Consider the following 25,481-nt stretch of genomic DNA (forward strand, 5'->3'; position numbering starts at 1 on the left):
GTTGGCCGAGCCCAAGTGCAGTGTTTGCCTACACCCCACCCATCACCCTCATCTTATACTTACGCTCTTTGTTTAATATCGCCGGGCATTATTACGTGTGGCCACCTTCCCCAATTTTTGAAGAAAAATTGAGAGAGAATAAAGGAAGGTGGTCTCAAATTGTTTCGGTTTAAAGAAAGTCCTTCTTAGAAGTATTTCGGTTCATCGTAAGAATTAGTACAAAGATAATGAAGAAACTAGTACAATTTATTACATTCTTTGCGGTTTAAGGTATTTTTCGGTTTAGCTTCTTTCGGTTTAAAGTAATTTTACTGTAGATTATATATATAATTTTTAAAAATTAAATTTTGACCACCACAGGGGGCATCGTCAGAAAGCTGTTCTATGCATCTGTAGCAGGCATTTCAGCAGCAGCTATTTGCTATCCCCACTACACGGTTGATTTGTCCCGTGCTTTTGCCGAGGACTGCAAATGTTTATGGAGAAGCAACATCGGATGGCCTTTGACAGGTGTGGTGTTTTTCTGTTTGTTTGTTTTTTTTTCTTGTGTTTTATGGGTAAATTTATCGTGTTGCCCAGAATCGGAAACTATTATATTATTTCAGCCATGTAATGATAAAATGCTAAAGTTTACCAGTCTTTTTCATGAATCCCAAAGGGCAAAGCAGTCTGTACAAAATGAATGACGACATCTATTAAAAGTCGTTTCTTCCTATTTCATGGCAGCATGATGAAAAGAAATCTTATTTTTCAGCATGACAAAAATATCATTTTTCATTAGTTCATGCTAAAAGTAATAAGTAGTAGGCCAGTCTGCCCAATTATTAACACAGCAGCTTGTGTCACTAGTTTTCTGTACCATGGCGAGTAGTATTCATAGCGCAAACCTAGAGGGGTTGTCAATGCAAGATAGGCATGGTATCAAACAACAGGTTTGAAAATAAACAACTCATGGTTGCCTTAAGCTAGTTTCCCATTGAGACTTAAGCTCATTCTACATTAACGTGAGAGCTTGGACAAGGGGTTGGGTGCGCAAAAAAAAAATCCAAAAAGAAGTATCTTATATAGGCATGTATAAAACAAACTCACATTTTACTAACCCTCATCTTTAGCGAGAAACTTCTTCATTACACAGAACATGTCAGGCTCAAAACCCTTCCCCACGCCAATAGTAAAATCACTTGCTAACTGTATCAACTCCTAAGAATTTTAAGCGATGACTTTTACAAATAAGGATGAAAAATATGCCCCTTGGGTTTTCTATATTTTAGTCCCTCTGACTTTTATAAAAGTAGTAGTAGTACTTCAGAACCATTGGACCCAAGGAGCCGGAGTTTATCCCAGTTTCTATAGCGTGAAACGGACAATAGCAATTGCTTGCTTGCTATCAGTTGGATAGGATGCTAGTCTTTCGCAAAGTACTTTCCGCTAAATTTAAATGACTCAGCTACCCATTTACTGCTGGGTTAACAGAAGGGGGAGGGGGGGGTCAGAAAAAAAATCTCGACTGCACCCATGATCGATGTCGGTCCCTTTGCATTTGAAGCGAGTACTCTACCAACTGAGCTATCAGGACCCCCAACTTTTGAACAAAATACATTTTTTTCTGTACAAATAAATATTCCGTTGTGTATTTTTTTTTTTTTTCTCTCTCTTCCTTTGCAGATGAAAGCGACAAAAAGAAACCAGATTCCAAGGTAAAAAACTGAGCATGATTTAGTAACCATTGACCTCTCACTGACAGGTATTACTGCTGCACTATCATCAAGATGAGGATTGGTTCCCCTGTTTCTGATTGGTTAATTTTTCACTTAAGATTTTCTTTTTTTTTTTTTTTTTGAATTTTGCTTTTGTTTGTTTTTCTTTTCCTTTTTCCTAGTCTTCCCTATTGGACTATAACAGATTTTTAAAATCTATTTTTTTATTTCAAATGATGTGTTGAGCCATTGTGGTGCTCTCTCTTTTTTTTTCTTTTTTTTTTTAGACCATTCTATACAACAATAAAATTGGAATGAGGTCAAATTTTTAGGGACTTGGGTATCTATTTTAGTTTGGGAAATCATTTTTAAATAACTTGAGCTTTATATATAATAGTGCAATATCCACTAAACGTGCTCAAACCACTTTATAAAGGGTCCCTGAACAACAGTAATGTGTAATGTGTACAAGACATGATGACGCCTGTTGGTCAATATTACAGGGTTTTTTTTTCAGACAGAGACAACGCGGTTGACAGCCAGGTACTCATTATACACCTGAGTACAGTGAGGAAATGTGAGTAAAGAGCTTTTTCCATCAATTATACTTCGAAAAAGACTCATACCCAGGACCTTCTTGTCCAAAAGCGAGAGCCATGCCACAAGACCACAAAACTGCATTATGGAAAGCATCATAAATGATAGTTCGGTTTTAGAGGTTTACTTCATTTGAAATAAGGAAACTTTGGGATTGTATTTGGCATTGTGTTTACATAAGTCCCTTTTCTTGTGTGCGGAAATTCCTCCGACTGGTGTCTGAAATTCTTGTGAGCCAAATTTAAAGTTGGCGTCTCTGTGTTACCTTGTTGAGAGAAATTATTTTTCCTAATTATGCTTTTTGCTTTGTTGTTCAAATTTTAACATGTTTTGTTTATTTATTTTACTTGAGGTCATATATTTGCTGGGTTTGAAATGAATTCTGTTATTTATTTCAAAATTTTAAAAAGTTTCTGTTTATGAATTGATTGGCTGATAATATTTAGATGAGATAAATACATTTTCCTTTGTTTTTTTCAAAAAATTAATAAATATTTATGCATACCCTCTCTCTTGCCAAGGGGATATTCATCTTTAGGTCAGTATCTAAAAAATATCCTGACATCAGCTGTAGTGCAGTGCTCCACTGCAAAGTGAACAATTTAGGGTTTAAGTTTTGTGCTGATATCACCTTAATGTGTTGCAAGGGCCGTAAAAAACAAACACTTTTCTTGATCAGAAGAACTAGTAATGTCGTTTCTTAAATTTGAGGATAGAAACAAAGCAAACAATGCTGAATTTAAACCGGGGGCAATGGGGTTCAACTACATATGTGTCATTTCTATGAGTCAGACTCAGTTTTTAGTTGATTTTTTAAAAAAAATTATACCTAAGACTAAGAGACAAACTATATGGAGTAGAAGTGACCATAAGGAAAATGTTTTAAAATTATAATATTGATCGCTTTGAATTTTAAAAAAAATTAGAACTCTTTTTTAATTATAGAGAAAATGACATGAGTGACCCACCCTCAAATAGTATTATGACGGGATCTGTTTAGGTGCTAAACATTGAATTTATAGACAAAAAGAAGATATGATTCAGTTTTAATATTTTAAATTTTATAAATAATAAAAATAAAATTTTCTTTATTCATCCCATAGGGGAAATTTTTCTCTAGGGTCTATTCCAAAGTAAGACTGGAATAACCCAGGAGTCAGCCGCAGTGCAGCGTTGCAAATTGAGCTTAGGCGAGGTGACTTGCTCAAGGCCACACAGTGCAGCAGCGGGTGATCTAACTGTACCTACTGGGTACGAAGCAAAGACTGTACCGCTGAGCCACGCTGCCCCCTTATTGATGAGATTGGATACAATTTTTTAAGAATTACAAAAACCAACATACCTCCTTTCTGGTCATTTTAATTTTAATTTTAACATCCATTGTTTATATTATTTGGCTCACTCTTACCACTGACATTATATTTTATTGTGGAAAATGGGTCGAAGATTGGATTAGCTACAAGATTCCGTCTCACTTTTACGTTTGTTTTTCTCTTGCAGGCCTCAACAACAGAGTCAAAAGTGTTAAAAGTGTTAAAATTAAAAGAAGACCATGGACAGTCGAAATCAGAGGATAAAGACCTCTACAGCACTCGGTCATCTTAAATTTTTTTCTCATCAACCCTTAAGCATTATCATTCGAACTGGAGTTGAAGAGTATATTTTTGATACATGATTACTCATCTGCTCTTTATATATATATATATATATATATATATATATAATTAATTTATACACACACTTAAATGGAGTCAGTTCTGTATGAATTATTTATTGAAGGTGATCAAAGATTCACTCGCATCACTCCAATTTCCTCATCGTCATCCCTTACATTAAACATGGCCTTCAACTATTATTTTTTTCCAATACATAGCAGCACTTTGATTCCATTCAAGAGGTTTTGCCCTTATAATAAGTTTAGAAAGTATGAAAACTGAGCACCCCATGATTTTGGTTCATTTATTTGATAACTTAAAAATTGCCAACATTGTCAGCTTTTTATTGATCAAACAAGACCTTTTTGTCGAATGAATGAGTGAATGAATATGACTGCACTGTCTCTATGGGCGCTTGCTGTGAATGTGTGTGTTACTTCGAGTTTGTCAGTTTGTTTCTAGTATCCAGTTAGTAATTTGTTTCCATAAATCTCTGTTAAGTGCAAGTGTTCTTAGCTTTTGAATGTCATCATGTGTGTTAAGGTGCTGAGGCAATTGGATGTTTCTTTGTGTTGTTGAAATCAGTTCTTCAGTTGTTTTAAATGTATTTGATAATAGACGGTTGATAAAATTTTGGTATAGTTGATTGTTTGAAACTTTCTAAATCGTTCAATTTGAATTTCTTAATTTTTAATTTAATCTATTTATAGGATATAGGCCATGGTTAGACAAGAGAGCTTATCAAAGTTTTATGAAGCATGGTGGAGGGGAGATAAAGGTCCCTTGTAATATACTAATCCCTACATCCCAAAATACATCTAGTGAATGGGAGGCTAATGATTTTACATTCGCAATAAAAAATAAAACAAACCCTTTGAAAATGCAAATCTAATCTTATTTTGTTGTTTTATCTGCTTTCTTTCAGGTAAAAATTTAACCAGGGCTTCCTGTTTTGGTTTTTTTTCTTGTTTTTTTTGTTTGTTTTTTTTTTTAATCTTTCCCTCTGCTTTATTATTTTTATTGTTACCAAATTCCTGGTTATGTCACTAGACTGGTAGCCCAAAAGTGGTGCCTCATGAAAAATGAATAAGGATTGGTGTGGTAAGAGATGGTTTTTCTCCTTGAACTGGGTGGGGTTCCTATTAAAACTGTTAAAAGTAAAAGCACACAAGAAAGGTAAGATAAAAGAGAAACGGTTCAAATAGGGAACAGATTCCGAGAGCATACCATAAATGTACTTGGCCTCCCAGTCAAGGACTCCGGCCAGGGCTAGGGCAAAAAAACAAAAAACAAACAAGTAATCCTATTCCAAGGTAAAGAGAAAGCTTGTTGGAAAACAAATATAGAGGGATAGACGACATGGTAAATTCCTCTCTGTCCACAATTGGAGGTCAAGAACCACAACCAGACACTCATAAAATGAGACACTGATGTACACATCAGAAAATTGCAGTACATATCCAATGCATTGGACTGAAACAACCCTTGAGAAACATCATTCTAATTCTAGTAGTAGTAGTAACGTTAGTTCATTAATTTAACCATAAGACTTATTTCCCCACGACAGAGATTCCTAATTGTAATTCGAAAGTATTAACTCACTCAACCCTAACACTGACTATATCCGTTGTTTACCCGGGTTACTTTTAAGCCATGCACTATTGTATTTTTTCTGAGACAAATTATTGGCTATTTTCAAAGCTAATGTTTTTAATTTTTACATGTTAATGGTGGTTGAATAAAACGATCTATGTACATGCTCATTTTTAATACATTTTTTCCAATTTTGAAAAGTAGCAAAAATATCTAGGATGGAGTGAGTTAAGGATTGAATACATTTGAATTTCCTACTTGTCCTAATTTTAATTCAGAACTAGTCTCACTTTTCTTGTGTAAATAATAAAAAAGGAAATGTATGTTGACCTTTCCAAAAGCTGGGAGTCCCGATAGCTCAGTTGGTAGAGCACTCATTTCACATGCAAAGGGACTGAGATCGATGCCGGGTTGCAGTCGGAGATTTTTTTGTTTTTATCTCTGATCCCTCTGTCTACCCAGCAGTGAATGGGTAGCTGGGTCTGTTGGATCTGGTGGAAAGTACTTTGCGATAGACTAGTGTCCTATCTAAAGGATAGCAAGCAATTAATATTGTCCATTTCATGCATTGGAAACCGGATTTAAATCCGGCGGCTCTGTGGGCCTAATGGCTCTTAAGAACTACTCTACTACTACTACTTTCCAAAAGCTTATACATGAGCAATACATCAGAATCAAAAGTAGGAGAAGGTGGATACAAATTGAGGAGTTCATGACTGAGCTGTGTAGTTACTTATAGTCCTCCTTTCTAAGCTGGTACAGTGCCCCTTGGATACAACACAACAACGAAAACATTAAAACTTGGGGGGGGGGGGGGGGGGTAGTTTTTTTTCTATTTGACCCTTCTAACACGATCTTGCATTCAACAAGGTTCATTAAAATTACTATTCATTTGACCATTTCCCTCTCTGCTCAACCAAGGACTCCAGCCAGGGCCAGGACAAAACCAAGTCATCTCACTCCAAGAAAAAGAGAGAAAGCGTTGAAAAACATATAGCGGCATAAGGACACAGATAGTGACCTCCATGCCAGCGATCTATCCTATGTGTTTCGTGGCACAGTTCATTCGTTTACAAAGTGCTCCTCCTTTTCCTATCTCATCTCTGATTTTTAAAAAAATAAAACACGTCAGAATGTTCCCCATTCCATGAAGACCCCAGTCACAGTCCTGGCAGATAGATATTCTGATTCAATTCCAAAACAATATATGTGGAATGGACCATGGATATAATGGGATAGATGAGATGACAAAATGACCTCTCCAGCCATCTTGAGGTCAAATGATCCCAGTCAACTTGAGAGGTCAAAAATGAGGGTCAGATAATGAAAAAATGATGCATAATATTGAATCCTGGACCAAGAATTTTATTCAAGTAATTGATATAAAATTGATGTTCCGTCACACAAGATGTTTAAGGGTTTTGTGGCGCTTGCAACATTTAAGGTCATATCAGCGCCAGTAAAAAGGAAGAAAATGGGATAGTAAAAAGTTCTAGAATTACAATTAAAGTATCCAAGAAAAAGGAAGACAAAGGGGGATTAATTCAAATAGGGAACATGTGTAAATTCCAAGAGCACACTATCAGTGTACTTAGTTGAGATCACCTAAAGGTCTCATCCTGGCACAAGCACTGGTCCCCGCAAAGAGGAACACATTTTTACAAATCAATATATATGTATAACAGAGAGATGATTTACAAGAGAGAAAAGAATATCATCTCCCAAAACTTAACTACTTATACATTTGACTGTTTCCCTCCCAACCACAGCGTCCGGCCAGGGCTAGGACAAAACCAAGTAGCAAGACAAAGACAGAAAGCCTGTTGGAAAAGAGATAAAGGGGGATAGAAGACAGTAAGTGTCTCCCTGTCCACTATGAGAAGGTCAGGAACCCCACCCAGTCACACACAATGCAAGAAAGACCATGGAATATAATAATAACAATAATATCAGTGTAGGCAATATTTGCATAACTTTCTCATATCAAATATAGGACCAAGAATTTTATTTTAAGTAGCTGAAATCAAAGTGATCAAACATCAAGTTCCGTCACACAAAAATAAAATCATAAGAAAAACCATGGAACATAATACTGTAGTGATAAATGTCATTATTTGTATTCTCTACAGCATAGTGGTTTACATTTAAATTTAACAAATCTGTAAAAACGTAGGGTGTACCAATACGGACATCTTATCGTATTCACTGTCCATTTTAACTTTAAAATTACGGCATAGAGCTGGGTTCAGATTTTAAACAGCGAGAAGTAAGTGCAAGATCAATTTATTGTTTTGTTTTTTTTTTTGTTTTTAAGGGTTTTACGGCGCTTGCAACACATTTAGGTTATATCAGCGCCAGTAAAAAGGAAGAAAATGGGATTGTAAAAAGTTCTAGAATTACAATTAAAGCACCCAAGAAAAAGTAAGACATAGGGGAACTGGGAACAAATAGGGATCAGATGTAGATTCCAAGAGCATACCACCAATGTACTTAGTTTGAGATCACCTATAAGTCTCATCCGGACACAAGCACAAAATCCAACAAAGAGGAATACACTCAAATGCTTACATTATACATTGAAAATAACAAATATAATAATACATAACAGAGAGATGATTTACAAGGAAAAAATATCATCTCCCAAAACAATAACTATGCATTTGACTGTTTCCCTCCCAGCCAGGACTCCGGCCAGGGTCAAGACAAAACCAAGTAATCTCATTCCAAGACAAAGACAGAAAGCATGTTGGAAAACAGATATAAGGGGATAGAAGACACAGTATGTACCCCCCTGCCCACTATGGGAGGTCAGGAACCCCACCCAGAAGATCAATTTAAATTTAAGCCAATTTCAGCATCCCGTGTCTGCCATCTAATTAAATCGTGTCTTCGTCTCCTAAAATCCGTGTTATGCTTGGAAGATCAGGTATGAGTATCTCCCATCGCTTATTCACAAATTCAAGGCAACATGCAATCAAAGCAGCAATTTAAATTTGCACACTTGATAAGAATTACTTTCATTTTGTTTTGAAATGTATGCGGTCAAGCATCATCTGGAACCCAACACGACATATATTTATGTCTCTTTTCTCGATTTATTAATTTAAAAGGACTTTGAAATTGAAAAAGTTTGCCAGTTGTTCAATTCAAACACCCAGTTGTTCCAAATAAGAAACCCAGTTGTTTCAATTCAGACACGTAGCTTTTGATGAAATTCAGACACGGCTTTTTCAATTTGCTCTGTTTTGTTGTTGTTGTTCTTTAATTGTTTTCAATTTAATTCTTAAAGTTTTACACAATAATTTGAAGATTCTTGGGGAAAAAATAACGGTTCTCTTCTCAACTTGATTATTAGGATTGTATTAGAACCAAAATTTCCATCATTTCATTTTTTTTTTAAAAGTAGTCCTTAAAAAGAGGAAATTTCTCCCCTGACTCTAAAATCGTGAATTTCCGGTTCCGCAGATCCTAAGAAAAACATCAGCACTGGTTTAGATTTTCTAACCCACTTGTTCACACAGCGGTGATCGGTTTTATGGTCTTACAGCACCTGTGATATATTTAATTCAGCAACACAGTAGATCTCCAACCATCACGGTCTGTGGCCATCTATGGCATCTTCTAGGCCTTTATAGATAGTATGAAGTTGACGTCACTCTGGTCTTTGTTACTGCTTTTTGTCATCCGCGTTTATGAGTAATTATCACTAAATTGTTTAAACCAGACTAAAAACCTTCAAGATTACTACATAGTTTTGTGTGTCGGTCCGTTATACTTCCAGATGGCAATGTTTTGAGCTTCTTAGCCAAGCGCACACTATATCGCGCTCCAGAGTCACTCTCCACATCTCCAATGGTCTCCGTCTCCTCCTTGCTCCCTCGTAAGGGCCATCCATTTTTCTATACTATAAACATAATGTATTAGTTTTGGGGACTTCTGTTTTCATGGCCACTATTATAGTTCCCTTGGTATGAGGAGATTTGACACCCAGTTTTTCTATTGGCTATGTGGTCTAATGGTATGACATTCGCTTTCGGATCAGAAGGTCCCGGGTTCCAGCCTCGCTCGGAGCATAGTTGAGTCCTTGGAACAGGCTCTTTACTCACATTCTCTCACCATACTCAGGTGTAAAATGAGTACCTGGCCGTTAACAGCGTTGTCTCTGTCCAAAAAATTGCAATATCACCTAACAGGTGTCATGTATCGTTCTACATGTTGTGTTGCTGTTATTCGGTGGCCCTTTGTAAAGCGCTTTGAGCATGTTTAGTGGATATTGTGCTATATAAAAGCTCAGTTTTTCTATTGTATAAGTTCTTGAGTGATCATTCAGAACTCAATAATCATGAATCATCAAAGTTTCATCACATATTGGACAATGATTATTTGTTTCTCCACTATGCTTGTTTGTTTTTGTTTTTAAGGGTTTTACAGCGCTTGCAACACATTAAGGTCATATCAGCGACAGTAAAAAGGAAGAAAATAGGATGGTAAAAAGTTCTAGAATTATAATTAAAGCACCCAAGAAAAGGTTAGACAAAGGAGAATTGGTTCAAATAAGAAACAGGTGTAGATTCCAAGAGCACACTGTCAAAGTAGGCCTACTTAGTTTGAGATCACTAAAAGTCTCACCCAGACACAGCACAGGTCCCCACTAAGAGGAATACACTCAAATGTTTTACAAATCATATATAACATAAAGAAAACATAATACAGTGCATAACAGAGTGATGATTTACAAGGAAAAAAATAATATCTCCCAAAACTAACTATACATTTCCCTCTCAGCTAGGGCCTGGACTTACTTCCTTACTTATCCGAACCAGCGACCACCTGAGCTCTCGCCATTCGGTCTTGTGCCTGACAAAACCAAGTAATCTCATTCCAAGATAAAGACCGAAAACATGTAGGAAAACAGATATAGGGGGATAGATAGAAGACACAGTAAGTTCCTCCCTGCCCACTATGGGAGGTCGGGAATCCCACCCAGTTTCTCCACTTTGACTATTTGTTTCTCCACCCCGTGATGGACAGATATATGTTTTCGTAAATTACCAGAAGCACTGAATGGTTTAAAACAGTACGAACATTTGTAGGGCTTTTCACCAGTATGGGTCATGCCGTGTGATCTGAGCTGTTTAGATGTGTGAAATGCTTTGTCACACTTTGAGCATTTGTGTGGTTTGTAACTCGAATGACGCAATACGTGTTGCTTCAACGTGGATTTCTGATTAAAAGCCCGTTTACAAATATGACATTCGAATGGCTTTTCTCCTCTATGAACAGACAGATGTTTTTTCAACGAATTGTACTGAGTAAACGACGCCCCACAGAGGGAGCATTTATATGGTTTATCCCCAGTATGCACTCTTCTGTGTTTAACTAGATCGCCTGAATCAAAAAATGCGTGGCCGCAATCAGAACATACGTGAGGTTTTACATTGTTATGTTTAAGAATGTGTCTTCTTAACAAGTGTTTGCTATGAAATTCTGCATTACAGAGAGAACATGATATCCTAGGTTTTTCATTTTCATTTAAATGAACTAACATATGACGTTTCAATCCCTCCTTGCGAACGAAAACCAAATCACATTTTGTACATCTATAAGACTTTGTATCCGTATGGATAATTTTATGGCTGTTTAAATAAGTGATCTGAGCAAATCTCATTCCACAAGTCAAACACACATAAGGTTTGTTTCCTGTGTGTAACCATTCGTGTCTCTTTAAACTTGAGGGATCAGAAAATGCTTTTGAACACACAGAACACACGAATGGTTTCTCTCCACTATGAATCCTATTATGTGTTTTGAAATTTTGTATGAATGAAAAACCTTTCCCACATGTATTGCAAACGTATGGCTTCTCTCCAGTGTGAGATCTCATGTGAATGTCAAAAGAGGATTTGCACCATAAATCCATACCACAAACATTACAAGAAAAGGGATGTCCATTCTTGTGTATTTTCAAATGATTTTGAAAAGATGATGACATCTTAAAAATCCATTTGCAAATTGGACATTCATATTTTCTACCAGTATTTCGTTCATGCATTTTAACATGATGAAGATGACCTTTTTTGTCCCGAAAGATTCTTTTACAAACGGGGCATTCCAAACCTTTGGGCCACTGCATCACTGTTGCTTTATCCCTCTCAGATTCATGGCGTGAACTTGGATTCTTCCTTGAAGGAATCTGGTCTTTAGAGTTTTCAAAATTTGCACATTTATTGAATCCAAATTTAGATTCTTTATCAATCATTGACGGCGACATTTTTTCCAGAACTACACAACACGTCTTCAGCTTCATTCTAGTGGTAGCTGAAATAAATAAATAATAAAAAAAAGGAATATGAAAAAGGGCAATGATGATTGTTTTATTTGTTTTTAAGGGTTTGACAGCACCAGTAAAAAGGAAGGAAATGGGATAGAATAAAAATTCTAGATTTACAATTAAGAGAACACAAAAAAAAGTAATATGAAGGGGAATGTTACAAATAGATAACAAGCACTTATGTTGGTAACAACAAGATATGAAGTGAGTAGAAAAGTGCCAGAAGACAATAGAGAATAAAAATTTTTCGCGGCGGTGGTGGGGTTCGAACCTGCGACCTTATTGGTACGACAACTCCGCCGGGCAGGTGAGAGCGTGGCTCTACCGTGTGAGCTATCCACGAACACAAAAATATTCGTTTCAAACCCAAGTCATTTCTAGATCCCTCTCTCACCCACTTCTTGAGACCGCCGATTCGTTCGCACACCACCATCGCGAAGTAATTTTGACCAGCAGTTAAGCTTAATAGCCAATATTCTCAACACAAACATATAACATAGAAACGATTGAGACATTGAGTATGCTCCGGTGTATGGGGTGAATTTTTAATTCAGAAAAGTGAGTGGAGCAGGCACTTATGTTGGTAACAACAAGATATGAAGTGAGTAGAAAAGTGCCAGAAGACAATAGAGAATAAAAAATTTTTGCGGCGGTGGTGGGGTTCGAACCTGCGACCTTATTGGTACGACAACTCCGCCTGGCAGGTGAGAGCGTGGCTATACGTGTGAGCTATCCACGAACAACAAAATATTCGTTTCAAACCCAAGTCATTTTAGATCCTCTCTCACCCACTTCTTGAGACCGCCGATTCGTTCGCACACACCATCGCGAAGTAATTTTGACCAGCAGTTAAGCTTAATAGCCAATATTCTCAACACAAACATATAACATAGAAACGATTGAGACATTGAGTATGCTCCGGTGTATGGGGTGAATTTTTAATTCAGAAAAGTGAGTGGAGCAGGCACTTATGTTGGTAACAACAAGATATGAAGTGAGTAGAAAAGTGCCAGAAGACAATAGAGAATAAATTTTTTTCGCGGCCGTGGTGGGGTTCGAACTATTGTCTTCTGGCGGTAGAGCCACGCTCTCACCTGCCAGGCGGAGTTGTCGTACCAATAAGGTCGCAGGTTCGAACCCCACCACCGCCGCGAAAAAATTTTATTCTCTATTGTCTTCTGGCACTTTTCTACTCACTTCATATCTTGTTGTAAATAGAGAACAAATGTAGATTCCAAGAGCATATTATCATTGTGCATAGCTTGAAATTACAAAAGTGTCATCCAGCCACAAGCACAGGATCCCACTAAGAGGAACACTTTAAATGCTTATATTATAACAACACATAACAGGGTTATGATTTACAATGGAAAAAAAATATCATCTCCCAAAACTATAACTATGCATTTGACTGTTTCCCTCCCAGCAAATGACCCGAGCCAGGGCCAGAACAAAAACCAAGTAATATCACTCCAAGTCCAAGACAAAGACAAAAAGCAAGTTGGAAAACTGACAGAGGTGTAATTTAGACATAGTAAGTGACCTCCCTGCCCACTACGGGATGTCGGGAACACTACCCAGAAGACAACGATGAAATATGTGGCAAACTGGGAAAGTAAATCCCAAGAAAACTAGGTAGAAGTCCAATTTTTTTCAAAAAATCATTAAACCCTCTCCTTCCCAGCCATTTTCAAGATTTTCCCCAAATCTTCAAACCCAACTAACACAAAAATAGATTTTTTATCACTCAGACATAATAGCAGTAACATTCTTGCAATAGTTTCTTTAGCACAACATGCTCTACAACACACTGTTCATTTTCTTTACATTTTATGATGTACAAAAGAAAATTTAATACGAAAAAGGTTGGTTGTATCGTAATGAATGTGACAATTTTCCTATAGTTGGTAAGGAGAGGGTTAAATAAAGGGAAATGTAGGATCCTACATTCAGCGTTGTCAATTCAGGAGGCAAACATTTACTGAACTTTTACCCAAACACATCACAGACCAACCCCTTTCTAAGACCGAACTCCAGTAAAAAAAAAAAAAGACATTATGTACATATTCTTTTCCGTCTTGCAAGTGATTTGAAAATATATACTGAGGGTTTATAAACATACTGAATTCCGTAAATATACGGAAAATTAACAACCAGAAATGAAGTGAGTTGGAAAGTGCCAGAAGACAATAGAGAATTAAAATTTCACGGCGGCGATGGGGCCTCGAACCAGCTACGTACCTTACTGGTACGACAAACTTCGCCTGGCCGGGGAGATTGTGAGCTATCCACGACCCCAAAAAAGATCGCTTCTAAACCTAGTCTTATTAGAGCCTTCTCTCCCCGAATTTTTGAGGTCACGGGTTCAACATACAAAATTGGCAACCTTGTACGTTGTCTGATGACAATGCAAATGTTTCTGCTTGAAGGTCTGAGAACTATTTTAAAACAATACAAATGGAATAGAAGCTTCAATTAAATTGACAATGATAAAAATGTGGATGTTTCAGGTTTCCACTTTTTCAATAAAGAAGGAGGTCCCAATAGCTCAGTTGGTAGAGCACTCACTTCACATTCAATGGGACCGAGATCTAATCTGAGTGAAATTGAGATGGGTTTTTTTTCTGCGCCCCCCCCCCCCACCCCTTTCCTATCCACCTAGTAGCGATTGGGTAGCTGGGTCTATATGATCTGACAGAAAGTACTTTGCGATAGATTAGTATCCTATCCAAAGAGTAGCAAGAAATTGCTATTATCTGATTCGCACTATAGAAACCGAGATGAACTCCGGCGACATGGATGGACGTCTGTCAACAAAACACGATGAATGCGACACTAAAGACGAATGCCTAAATAATGCTACCCTCTCGTCTCTCATTTCCCTTTCGAGTCTCTTTCTTCGTGCCTTATTGACAAAGGTGAAACCTCAAACGTCCATATTATCCATCTTTGTAAATTTACTCGAAATTAAAAAAAAACAAACAAATAAATAAATAAAATTTGCGTTATTATTCGCAATAGGGGAAATAATTTGTCTTTAGGGTCTATTTCAAGAGAAGACTGGAATAACCCAGGCGTCAGCCACATTGCAGCGCCGCAAATTGAGCTAAGACGAAGTGACTTGCTCAAGGCCACACAGCGCAGCAGGGGATGATCGACCTCGGTACTTTCCGGGTTTTCGCTGAGCCATGCTGCCCCTTGAAGCTTCAATTTCATCATATTATCATTGTTTACCTGTTTTGATAACATTACACACTATGGCAAGGGTTACTCGAATTAATGTGATGGAAAAAAAAAACATTTCAAAGTGTGCTTGATATAATATAAACATAACATTTCGAAGGTGGCAATATGGAACATGCCGAAGGGTTAAAACCCCTTTTGCAAAACTTAAACTGTTACAGAAACAAAGGCGGACAAACCAAATCCTATTTTAGCTTGAGCGACCGAAGAGTTTGTTTTTAAGGGTTTTACAGCGTTTGCAACACATTAAGGTCATATCAGCGCCAGTAAAAAGGAAGAAAATTGGATAGTAAAAACATCTAGATGTACAATTACAGGGACTTGAGGAAAAAGTAAGACAAAGGGGAATGGTTCAAATAGGGAACAGATGCAGATTCCAAGAGCACACCATCAGTGCACTTAGTTTGAGATCACCTAAAAGTCTCACCCAGACACTAGCACAAGAACCCACTAAAAGGAACACACTCAAATGTGTACAAATCATATGCTAAAAATTAATTTAAAAAACAGTACATAACACAGAGATGATTTACAAGGAAAAAAAATATCATCTTCCAAAACTATTGTATACATTCGACCGTCTTCCTCCCAGCCAAGGTCTCTGGTCAGAGTCAGGCCAAAACTAAGTAATCTCATTCCAAGACAAAGACAGAAAGCAATTGGAAAACAGGTAGTAAGACCCAGGGATTACCTCCCTGTCCACTATGGGAGTGGGAGGTAGGGAACCCCACCCAGGACCCAAGAGTTTCTGCAATAACAGAATTTATGAAGGACAACAGACAAAGCTGAAAGGACTCTGCTGACCCAAATGACGTCTTCGCCAAACAAACAGCTTCAAATACTCTTCAACAGTCGTGACGTCACTTCCCTCGTAATGACGCATGGTAACTTAGTAACTGGCTCTAAACTATCGGAACAATGGCGGACGCCCTTATGAAATATTTCTCCCACAGCGTGGCATTTTCCCCTCAATGTCTCAATCGTTTCTATGTTATATGTTTGTGTTGAGAATATTGGCTATTAAGCTTAACTGCTGGTCAAAATTATTCGCGATGGTGGTGTACGAACGAATCGGCGGTCTCAAGAAGTGGGTGAGAGAGGGATCTAGTAATGACTTTGAGTTTGAAACGAATATTTTTGTGTTCGTGGATAGCTCACACGGTAGAGCCACGCTCTCACCTGCCAGGCGGAGTTGTCGTACCAATAAGGTCGCAGGTTCAAACCCCACCACCGCCGCGAAAAATTTTTATTCTCTATTGTCTTCTGGCACTTTTCTATTCACTTCATATCTTGTTGTTACCAACATAAGTGCCTGCTCCACTCACTTTTCTGAATTAAAAATTCACCCCATACACCGGAGCATACTCAATGTCTCAATCGTTTCTATGTTATATGTTTGTGTTGAGAATATTGGCTATTAAGCTTAACTGCTGGTCAAAATTATTCGCGATGGTGGTGTACGAACGAATCGGCGGTCTCAAGAAGTGGGTGAGAGAGGGATCTAGTAATGACTTTGAGTTTGAAACGAATATTTTTGTGTTCGTGGATAGCTCACACGGTAGAGCCACGCTCTCACCTGCCAGGCGGAGTTGTCGTACCAATAAGGTCGCAGGTTCAAACCCCACCACCGCCGCGAAAAATTTTTTATTCTCTATTGTCTTCTGGCACTTTTCTATTCACTTCATATCTTGTTGTTACCAACATAAGTGCCTGCTCCAGTCACTTTTCTGAATTAAAAATTCACCCCATACACCGGAGCATACTCAATGTCTCAATCGTTTCTATGTTATATGTTTGTGTTGAGAATATTGGCTATTAAGCTTAACTGCTGGTCAAAATATTCGCGATGGTGGTGTACGAACGAATCGGCGGTCTCAAGAAGTGGGTGAGAGAGGGATCTAGTAATGACTTTGAGTTTGAAACGAATATTTTTGTGTTCGTGGATAGCTCACACGGTAGAGCCACGCTCTCACCTGCCAGGCGGAGTTGTCGTACCAATAAGGTCGCAGGTTCAAACCCCACCACCGCCGCGAAAAATTTTTATTCTCTATTGTCTTCTGGCACTTTTCTATTCACTTCATATCTTGTTGTTACCAACATAAGTGCCTGCTCCACTCACTTTTCTGAATTAAAAATTCACCCCATACACCGGAGCATACTCAATGTCTCAATCGTTTCTATGTTATATGTTTGTGTTGAGAATATTGGCTATTAAGCTTAACTGCTGGTCAAAATTATTCGCGATGGTGGTGTACGAACGAATCGGCGGTCTCAAGAAGTGGGTGAGAGAGGGATCTAGTAATGACTTTGAGTTTGAAACGAATATTTTTGTGTTCGTGGATAGCTCACACGGTAGAGCCACGCTCTCACCTGCCAGGCGGAGTTGTCGTACCAATAAGGTCGCAGGTTCAAACCCCACCACCGCCGCGAAAAATTTTTATTCTCTATTGTCTTCTGGCACTTTTCTATTCACTTCATATCTTGTTGTTACCAACATAAGTGCCTGCTCCACTCACTTTTCTGAATTAAAAATTCACCCCATACACCGGATCATACTCAATGTCTCAATCGTTTCTATGTTATATGTTTGTGTTGAGAATATTGGCTATTAAGCTTAACTGCTGGTCAAAATTATTCGCGATGGTGGTGTACGAACGAATCGGCGGTCTCAAGAAGTGGGTGAGAGAGGGATCTAGTAATGACTTTGAGTTTGAAACGAATATTTTTGTGTTCGTGGATAGCTCACACGGTAGAGCCACGCTCTCACCTGCCAGGCGGAGTTGTCGTACCAATAAGGTCGCAGGTTCAAACCCCACCACCGCCGCGAAAAAATTTTTATTCTCTATTGTCTTCTGGCACTTTTCTATTCACTTCATATCTTGTTGTTACCAACATAAGTGCCTGCTCCACTCACTTTTTGAATTAAAAATTCACCCCATACACCGGAGCATACTCAATGTCTCAATCGTTTCTATGTTATATGTTTGTGTTGAGAATATTGGCTATTAAGCTTAACTGCTGGTCAAAATTATTCGCGATGGTGGTGTACGAACGAATCGGCGGTCTCAAGAAGTGGGTGAGAGAGGGATCTAGTAATGACTTTGAGTTTGAAACGAATATTTTTGTGTTCGTGGATAGCTCACACGGTAGAGCCACGCTCTCACCTGCCAGGCGGAGTTGTCGTACCAATAAGGTCGCAGGTTCAAACCCCACCACCGCCGCGAAAAATTTTTATTCTCTATTGTCTTCTGGCACTTTTCTATTCACTTCATATCTTGTTGTTACCAACATAAGTGCCTGCTCCACTCACTTTTCTGAATTAAAAATTCACCCCATACGCCGGAGCATACTCAATGTCTCAATCGTTTCTATGTTATATGTTTGTGTTGAGAATATTGGCTATTAAGCTTAACTGCTGGTCAAAATTATTCGCGATGGTGGTGTACGAACGAATCGGCGGTCTCAAGAAGTGGGTGAGAGAGGGATCTAGTAATGACTTTGAGTTTGAAACGAATATTTTTGTGTTCGTGGATAGCTCACACGGTAGAGCCACGCTCTCACCTGCCAGGCGGAGTTGTCGTACCAATAAGGTCGCAGGTTCAAACCCCACCACCGCCGCGAAAAATTTTTATTCTCTATTGTCTTCTGGCACTTTTCTATTCACTTCATATCTTGGCATTTTCCCCTCTGAGCGGTATTTCAGTGCTAGGTCAATTCGACCCCATTAGTGAGGTCAGTGGACGGGCGGAACAGGTGGCGGTCAGGGGGAATCTATGATCCATTGTTGGTAATTAATTGCTGCAATATTTTATGTTATTGCTCAGTTGCTAACATGAATGTGAAAATTGTTCCCTCACCACAAGTTTGAGTTTGAAACGAATATTTTAGTGTTCGTGGATAGCTCACACGGTAGAGCCACGCTCTCACCTGCCAGGCGGAGTTGTCGTACCAATAAGGTCGCAGGTTCAAACCCCACCACCGCCGCGAAAATAATTTTTATTCTCTATTGTTTTCTGGCACTTTTCTACTCACTTCATATCTTGTTGTTACCAACATAAGTGCCTGCTCCACTCACTTTTCTGAATTAAAAATTCACCCCATACACCGGAGCATACTCAATGTCTCAATCGTTTCTATGTTATATGTTTGTGATGAGAATATTGGCTATTAAGCTTAACTGCTGGTCAAAATTACTTCGCGATGGTGGCGAACGAATCGGCGATCTCAAGAATGGGTGAGAGAGGGATCTAGAAATGACTTTGGGTTTGAAACGAATATTTTAGTGTTCGTGGATAGCTCACACGGTAGAGCCACGCTCTCACCTGCCAGGCGGAGTTGTCGTACCAATAAGGTCGCAGGTTCAAACCCCACCACCGCCGCGAAAATAATTTTTATTCTCTATTGTTTTCTGGCACTTTTCTACTCACTTCATATCTTGTTGTTACCAACATAAGTGCCTGCTCCACTCACTTTTCTGAATTAAAAATTCACCCCATACACCGGAGCATACTCAATGTCTCAATCGTTTCTATGTTATATGTTTGTGATGAGAATATTGGCTATTAAGCTTAACTGCTGGTCAAAATTACTTCGCGATGGTGGCGAACGAATCGGCGATCTCAAGAAGTGGGTGAGAGAGGGATCTAGAAATGACTTTGGGTTTGAAACGAATATTTTAGTGTTCGTGGATAGCTCACACGGTAGAGCCACGCTCTCACCTGCCAGGCGGAGTTGTCGTACCAATAAGGTCGCAGGTTCAAACCCCACCACCGCCGCGAAAATAATTTTTATTCTCTATTGTTTTCTGGCACTTTTCTACTCACTTCATATCTTGTTGTTACCAACATAAGTGCCTGCTCCACTCACTTTTCTGAATTAAAAATTCACCCCATACACCGGAGCATACTCAATGTCTCAATCGTTTCTATGTTATATGTTTGTGATGAGAATATTGGCTATTAAGCTTAACTGCTGGTCAAAATTACTTCGCGATGGTGGCGAACGAATCGGCGATCTCAAGAAGTGGGTGAGAGAGGGATCTAGAAATGACTTTGGGTTTGAAACGAATATTTTAGTGTTCGTGGATAGCTCACACGGTAGAGCCACGCTCTCACCTGCCAGGCGGAGTTGTCGTACCAATAAGGTCGCAGGTTCAAACCCCACCACCGCCGCGAAAATAATTTTTATTCTCTATTGTTTTCTGGCACTTTTCTACTCACTTCATATCTTGTTGTTACCAACATAAGTGCCTGCTCCACTCACTTTTCTGAATTAAAGGTTTCTTTCATCATAATATGACATGGTTTATAATAAAGTATCTTCTTAAGGCTACTCATAAGAAGGGTGTCAATTTAGTGGTTTTAGAGTTATTAATGAAAATCAATTGTAGTTATTTACATAATGATATTTTAATTCACAGCGGCAGGAAATGATTGAAACAAACATTATTGTAAAGAAACAATGAAGATCTTGACACATACCAAGTTTTGTTATCCGGGCAGTAAAATCCTAAAAGATATGAATATTTTAATGTAAAATTATTGTTTGGCATAATTGCATGGGCTTCTTATTTTCTCTCCAGTAGTATTCCATGTCATGAATTATGTCCAAATAGTAGTTTAAAACTAGAATATACAACACTAGACGAAAATATTATTGTTTGTGTTTTTCTTCATCCTTTAATTGAAATCAACATGTAGTTTTGGACACACTTGAAGTAGACGGCTTTTCAAGATAAAACCTATTTTGTCCATTTCATTCCTTATGCCACAAGACCTCATCTCTAGCTTTTTAATGGCTTGATGACTATTTTCGGTACCTTGTTCCCCTAATAATCCAAGTCCAAATTTGAAGTTTTTAATGAATGTTATGCAATGTTGTTCGAGGACATGCTGCTTTGGGATGGTTTTCTTGGGAAATTGCCGTCTAAATAGCGCCATATAGGTGTCAATGGTGGATTTTATGTCATTTATTGTCTCTGTGTTGATTGGCCTGGTGTGTGAGATTGCTTTATGAACTTCATTGAAGGCTCCATTAAGGTCATTAAAATTCATCTCTAGTAGTCTTGCATGTTGAATAAGTAATAAATTATAAGTGCATGATCTCGTTATGTGCACAAGTGACTTAATTCTGTGTAGACTGACGCGTCCAAGTATTTATGACAGTGATTTCCCACAAATGACCTGCTGTGGTATGCCTGTGGTGTTATTCTGTGCTTTTTAAGAATTTTGTCTAATGATGAAGCTACAGGACCGCCCAAAGGAGTGTGATCTGAGTATGTTATTTGAGATATTTTAAACTCTGTGTCCTTTATTTCATTTTGATATTTTGTGATGTCTGCTTCACTATCACAGAACAATTCACACGACTGCTGAAACTCAAGGCACTCCATCAACTCACACATTTTTTCCCAGTTATTGCCATACAGTTTTACAGTTTCTCCTATCTGTGTAAGATTATCTGTATGTTGTGACATAATTTTGATATCCAAATCATGTGCAGCATTTTCCAAAAGTCTGTGGTGTTTTAGTACTATGCCTAACAAAATGTGTAAATATGGAGGTGCTATGCTGTCTAATGTTACTTTTATAATAGGTTGGTGTAATGAGTTATTATATTTTGCAGCTTCTTTTTTATTCCCACCCGTTTCCATCATGAATCTTGTGTTGTCTGTTTGTAATGATTGTAAAGATCTTAATTGGCAATGTTTATGTACTGTCTTTAATGTTCTATTTGGTATGAGGCACCACAAACACGGATATGTGCCTTGTGGACCAGAAAGGCCATAGAGATTACACAGAAACTCGTAGTCCCCATTGATAAACAATTTGATTGTTTTATCTTTCCATTTGTGTGATTGGAGAGCAGTTATTTCATCACATAGGCCATTGTCACAAGGTGCGTTCGCAACTCGCAATGGATGCGAAGGCCGCTTATGACCTTAAAGTGTGGAGAGGTAGACGTGGACGTTACAATCACCAACAGAACACCGTATCTGACAAGAGAGCCATTATTATTTATTTAAAGTAAAAGAAAGGGGAACAGCTCATAGTTATTGAGCAAAAGAGAATAACATTGCATATATTGACAGGAAAAATCAAAAGTACATACAAGTAAAAAGTAGTAATGCAATATAAAATTCATGTAAGTTTTAACCAAAATAAACTATACTTCACCCAGGTTCCAACCGTTCCATTAATTCCCACTAATAATGAAATTATTAATTACATATAGGGTCAAAATAAACTGTTCATATTCCGAAAGGAGAATAAAATTAATCAACAAAATTGTTCACACAGGGTGCGGTGTTCCAGCCTGTTCAAATCCAAAATTGTTCCTAATAAAACACATAGATCGAGTGTTACTTCCTCATCTTTACAAACGTTACATGTATTTTGTTCATATTTCTCAAAAATTATATTGTTCAAAAGGGTTCAAAACACATTTACCGGGCGCTATGTCCTAGCCCCGTCAAAATTACAAAGTTCAAAGATGCAAACGCATTTACCGGGCGCTATGTCCTAGCCCCGTCAGCTCTTCACTATATTAGAAGATAGATATAGATATATTAGTAAAAATGAAATTAACATAGACACAATGATAGCGTAAGTGATCAATTAGTATTTACTTAAAATAATTCATTTAACTGAGGTCACGTTCTCAATTTCAACACAATTAAACTCAATGAATTAATTATTCACTAAAACAATAAAACTGTATATTATTTTAAACTTTAAGATAAGTGAAATAATTTTACGATATTAATCACTTAATCACTTGATGATTACTCAGCACATCAAAACAATATTATAAATTTTATATATTCTCACCGAGCACAAATTACAAAAACACAATATCGCTTAGAGCCCATAACCGGGTACGATATACAAAATACTGGCCATATTAGGCCCACTTCGGCTACAATACAGCCTAAAACACAATGCTGGCCAACACACAGGCCCAACACATATCGCCTGAGAGCCCATATTCGGGTGCGACATAAAATACTGGCCACTTTGGGCCCTTTTCACTGTGGCTTCAACATAGCCAAACAGAATTCCAGCCAACACACAGGCTGTACAGGTCTTCCTTCTTCGACCTCAAATCGCAGACTGCCAGTTGAACATCGGCCCAAGCCGAAACATAGGACAGGCTATCTAACGGTATCTCGGTTGATGCATAAGATTGATGAGGGTGTTTTAACACTGATGGAACATGATAACCCTCCGTTCTTTCATTGCCTTCATAGTCTACACCACCCACGGCGAAAACAAGGGAGTCCCTATTCCAACACCCATCCTACACTCATAAATCATTTGATTATATGGGTTGCATTCTACCCGAGACCTTGGTGGGTATGACAACTATCTCCCTTTGTTATATAGAAGGCATCTCTTTACAGCCATTGTCTAAAAATCGTTTCAAATTTTCATGTGTGTCTTTGACTGCAGCAATTCCTATCACAATTGTATTCTTCTGTGCATTTGGTTTGTCGAGATTAGCGACCTGTAGGGTGAATTTTAGGGAATTTTTGCCATGATCACCACCTATTTTGACCCATATTTCTTCAGGTGGGATGTTGTTGTTGTGCCATGTAAGTTTATTTTTGTCATTATACCAGTTCAGCATATAATCTAAAAAGCTACATAATGGAGTTACTCTTCCAAAAAGCACATGAATTTCGCCTTCCTCTCCTTCAAAACATTTGTTTTCTACTTGTATATAATCTTTAATGACTTCTTTTGAATATTTCCTCACAGCTTTTTCATTTTCCAGGCTAACTCCTAACTCCTTGAACAACTTTCTAAGTTTATTTTCTTTTCTCCAGCTATGCCCCAATGCTTCCTTAATTAATAAAACGTTTTCCTTTGATACATTTAGTTTCTGTTTGATGCTAGCCTTTTTATAAATTGTCTGCCTGCGACTGTAAGGTATTTTCTTTAACTCTGATGCAAATTGGATGTCTGTGGATTCTGATGACTTTCCAGCAATACAGTTTCGTGCATTCTCTAACAATTTAGAACGACGTCTTTTAGTTGGTGTTCTAGCGATTGAAGTGTCTTTCCGAGGTGCAACAATTCTTTGTAAAGTAATGGGTTGTGCATTTGTCTTGCATCTAATCAGGCTTTTGTTTTTGGAATCTGTATTTGGTTTTCTTCTGACAAGATGAGTGAAAACTTTCTCTTCTAGTTTTGACAGTGGTACATCAGATGGCTTTCTAAGACAATTACTAAATGTGTCATCTTCTATACAACCTGTTTGGAAGTCTTGTTGAATTTGAGTGGTGTTGATGCACTGAGGGGAAAGGGATCACTGTTTGGAGTGAGACGTATGCTTTGATCATTTTGAAGCCCTTTTGGATCACATAGTGTATTTGTTTGGTCGAGAAATTCATTCAACTTATTGTCATTGTCTACTGTTTCTGAAACGTCGTCTGAGGAGATATCATAGCTAATATATTTAGTTTCAGATGTACATAATGAGTTATCATTGTCAATTGACACAATTGCAATATTTGAAATATGCTCAGAACCCTTCTGAGGTGACTGATTGTGTTCTTGTGAAGAAATCACTAGTGGTGGACAGATTGCTAACAAATTGAGATAATGAGCACAAACACGACATTGAGTTTTTGTTTTCATGGATAAATCAAAGCTAATCCAAATGTTTGTTAAATTTCCATAAGTATTCCTGGCTGTTTTTAAGGAAATTTCACTTTGTCTTCGTTTAAAAGTTTTGATGGCAGTGACACAAGTATAACAAATATATTTAGAATGTGTGTGATCTTGGTCTTCTTTATGATTTAATCCATAAACTAAAATGAGGTCCAATGAACAATTTTCACATAGTGTAGGTTTCAGCAATCGATTTTTTTGTTTAGTTGTAAAATTTATTTTACAACAAATACGACATAAATTGTTAAGTGTAGTCTTATGAGATTCTATGGTATGATCCATACAACTGTAAGAGAAATTGAAATGGTTAAAAATTGTAGAACTGACAAAATCAAGAATAAATCAAGAACTACAACTGCCAATATGACAAAAACGCGCAAGAACAGAGATGCACCTATCTACTTTTGATATTAATTAAAATCCATGAGATACTGCCGCTGAGTTTTGAATACTGAATTTTTTATTTAAAATGCACCAAAACTTAAAAGCACTTAAAATTAGATCCACATGTTGCGATATTAACAGGGTTGCCAGGTGATTTTTTGTCGTGGGGCCAGATTTTGACAAGAAAAGGACCAAATGAGACGGTTTGGGGCCAAAATACGGAAAATGTTCACTAAACGTTACAGAATGTATATCCGAATACAGATAATCATACAAACATGTGTGAACAAGAAAGAGGAGTGAGCTT

General features: G+C 37.8%; 2 protein-coding genes across 5 annotated transcripts in view; one reads left to right on the forward strand and one right to left on the reverse strand.

Annotated features, from left to right (window-relative positions):
- LOC144957296 (MICOS complex subunit MIC27-like) overlaps positions 1-4,836 on the forward strand; it is a 29,743-nt gene extending 24,907 nt beyond the window's left edge. For 2 of the 4 annotated variants that reach the window (XM_078888405.1, XM_078888406.1), the window contains 3 exons: positions 361-510; positions 1,666-1,744; positions 3,795-4,836. In XM_078888405.1, the coding sequence (XP_078744531.1) occupies positions 361-510; positions 1,666-1,709 (194 nt within the window). In that variant the 3' untranslated portion in view covers positions 1,710-1,744; positions 3,795-4,836. The remainder of the gene's footprint in view (positions 1-360; positions 511-1,665; positions 1,745-3,794) is intronic. The other 2 variants (XM_078888402.1, XM_078888403.1) reach the window with 1 other exon arrangement.
- Positions 4,837-10,412: 5,576 nt separating this feature from the next.
- Positions 10,413-25,481, reverse strand: part of LOC144956354 (uncharacterized) — a 36,554-nt gene continuing 21,485 nt past the window's right edge. The window contains exons 7-11 of the mRNA XM_078886851.1: positions 25,024-25,076; positions 24,533-24,705; positions 23,516-24,410; positions 21,240-22,055; positions 10,413-11,860 (exon numbers count right to left, since the gene is read on the reverse strand). Of these exons, the coding sequence (XP_078742977.1) occupies positions 10,503-11,860; positions 21,240-22,055; positions 23,516-24,410; positions 24,533-24,705; positions 25,024-25,076 (3,295 nt within the window). The 3' untranslated portion in view covers positions 10,413-10,502. The remainder of the gene's footprint in view (positions 11,861-21,239; positions 22,056-23,515; positions 24,411-24,532; positions 24,706-25,023; positions 25,077-25,481) is intronic.

Source organism: Berghia stephanieae, chromosome 11 (assembly GCF_034508935.2).
Source record: "Berghia stephanieae isolate SIO BIC M18660-M18661 chromosome 11, UCSD_Bste_1.3, whole genome shotgun sequence".
Taxonomy (NCBI): Eukaryota; Metazoa; Mollusca; class Gastropoda; order Nudibranchia; family Aeolidiidae; genus Berghia; species Berghia stephanieae.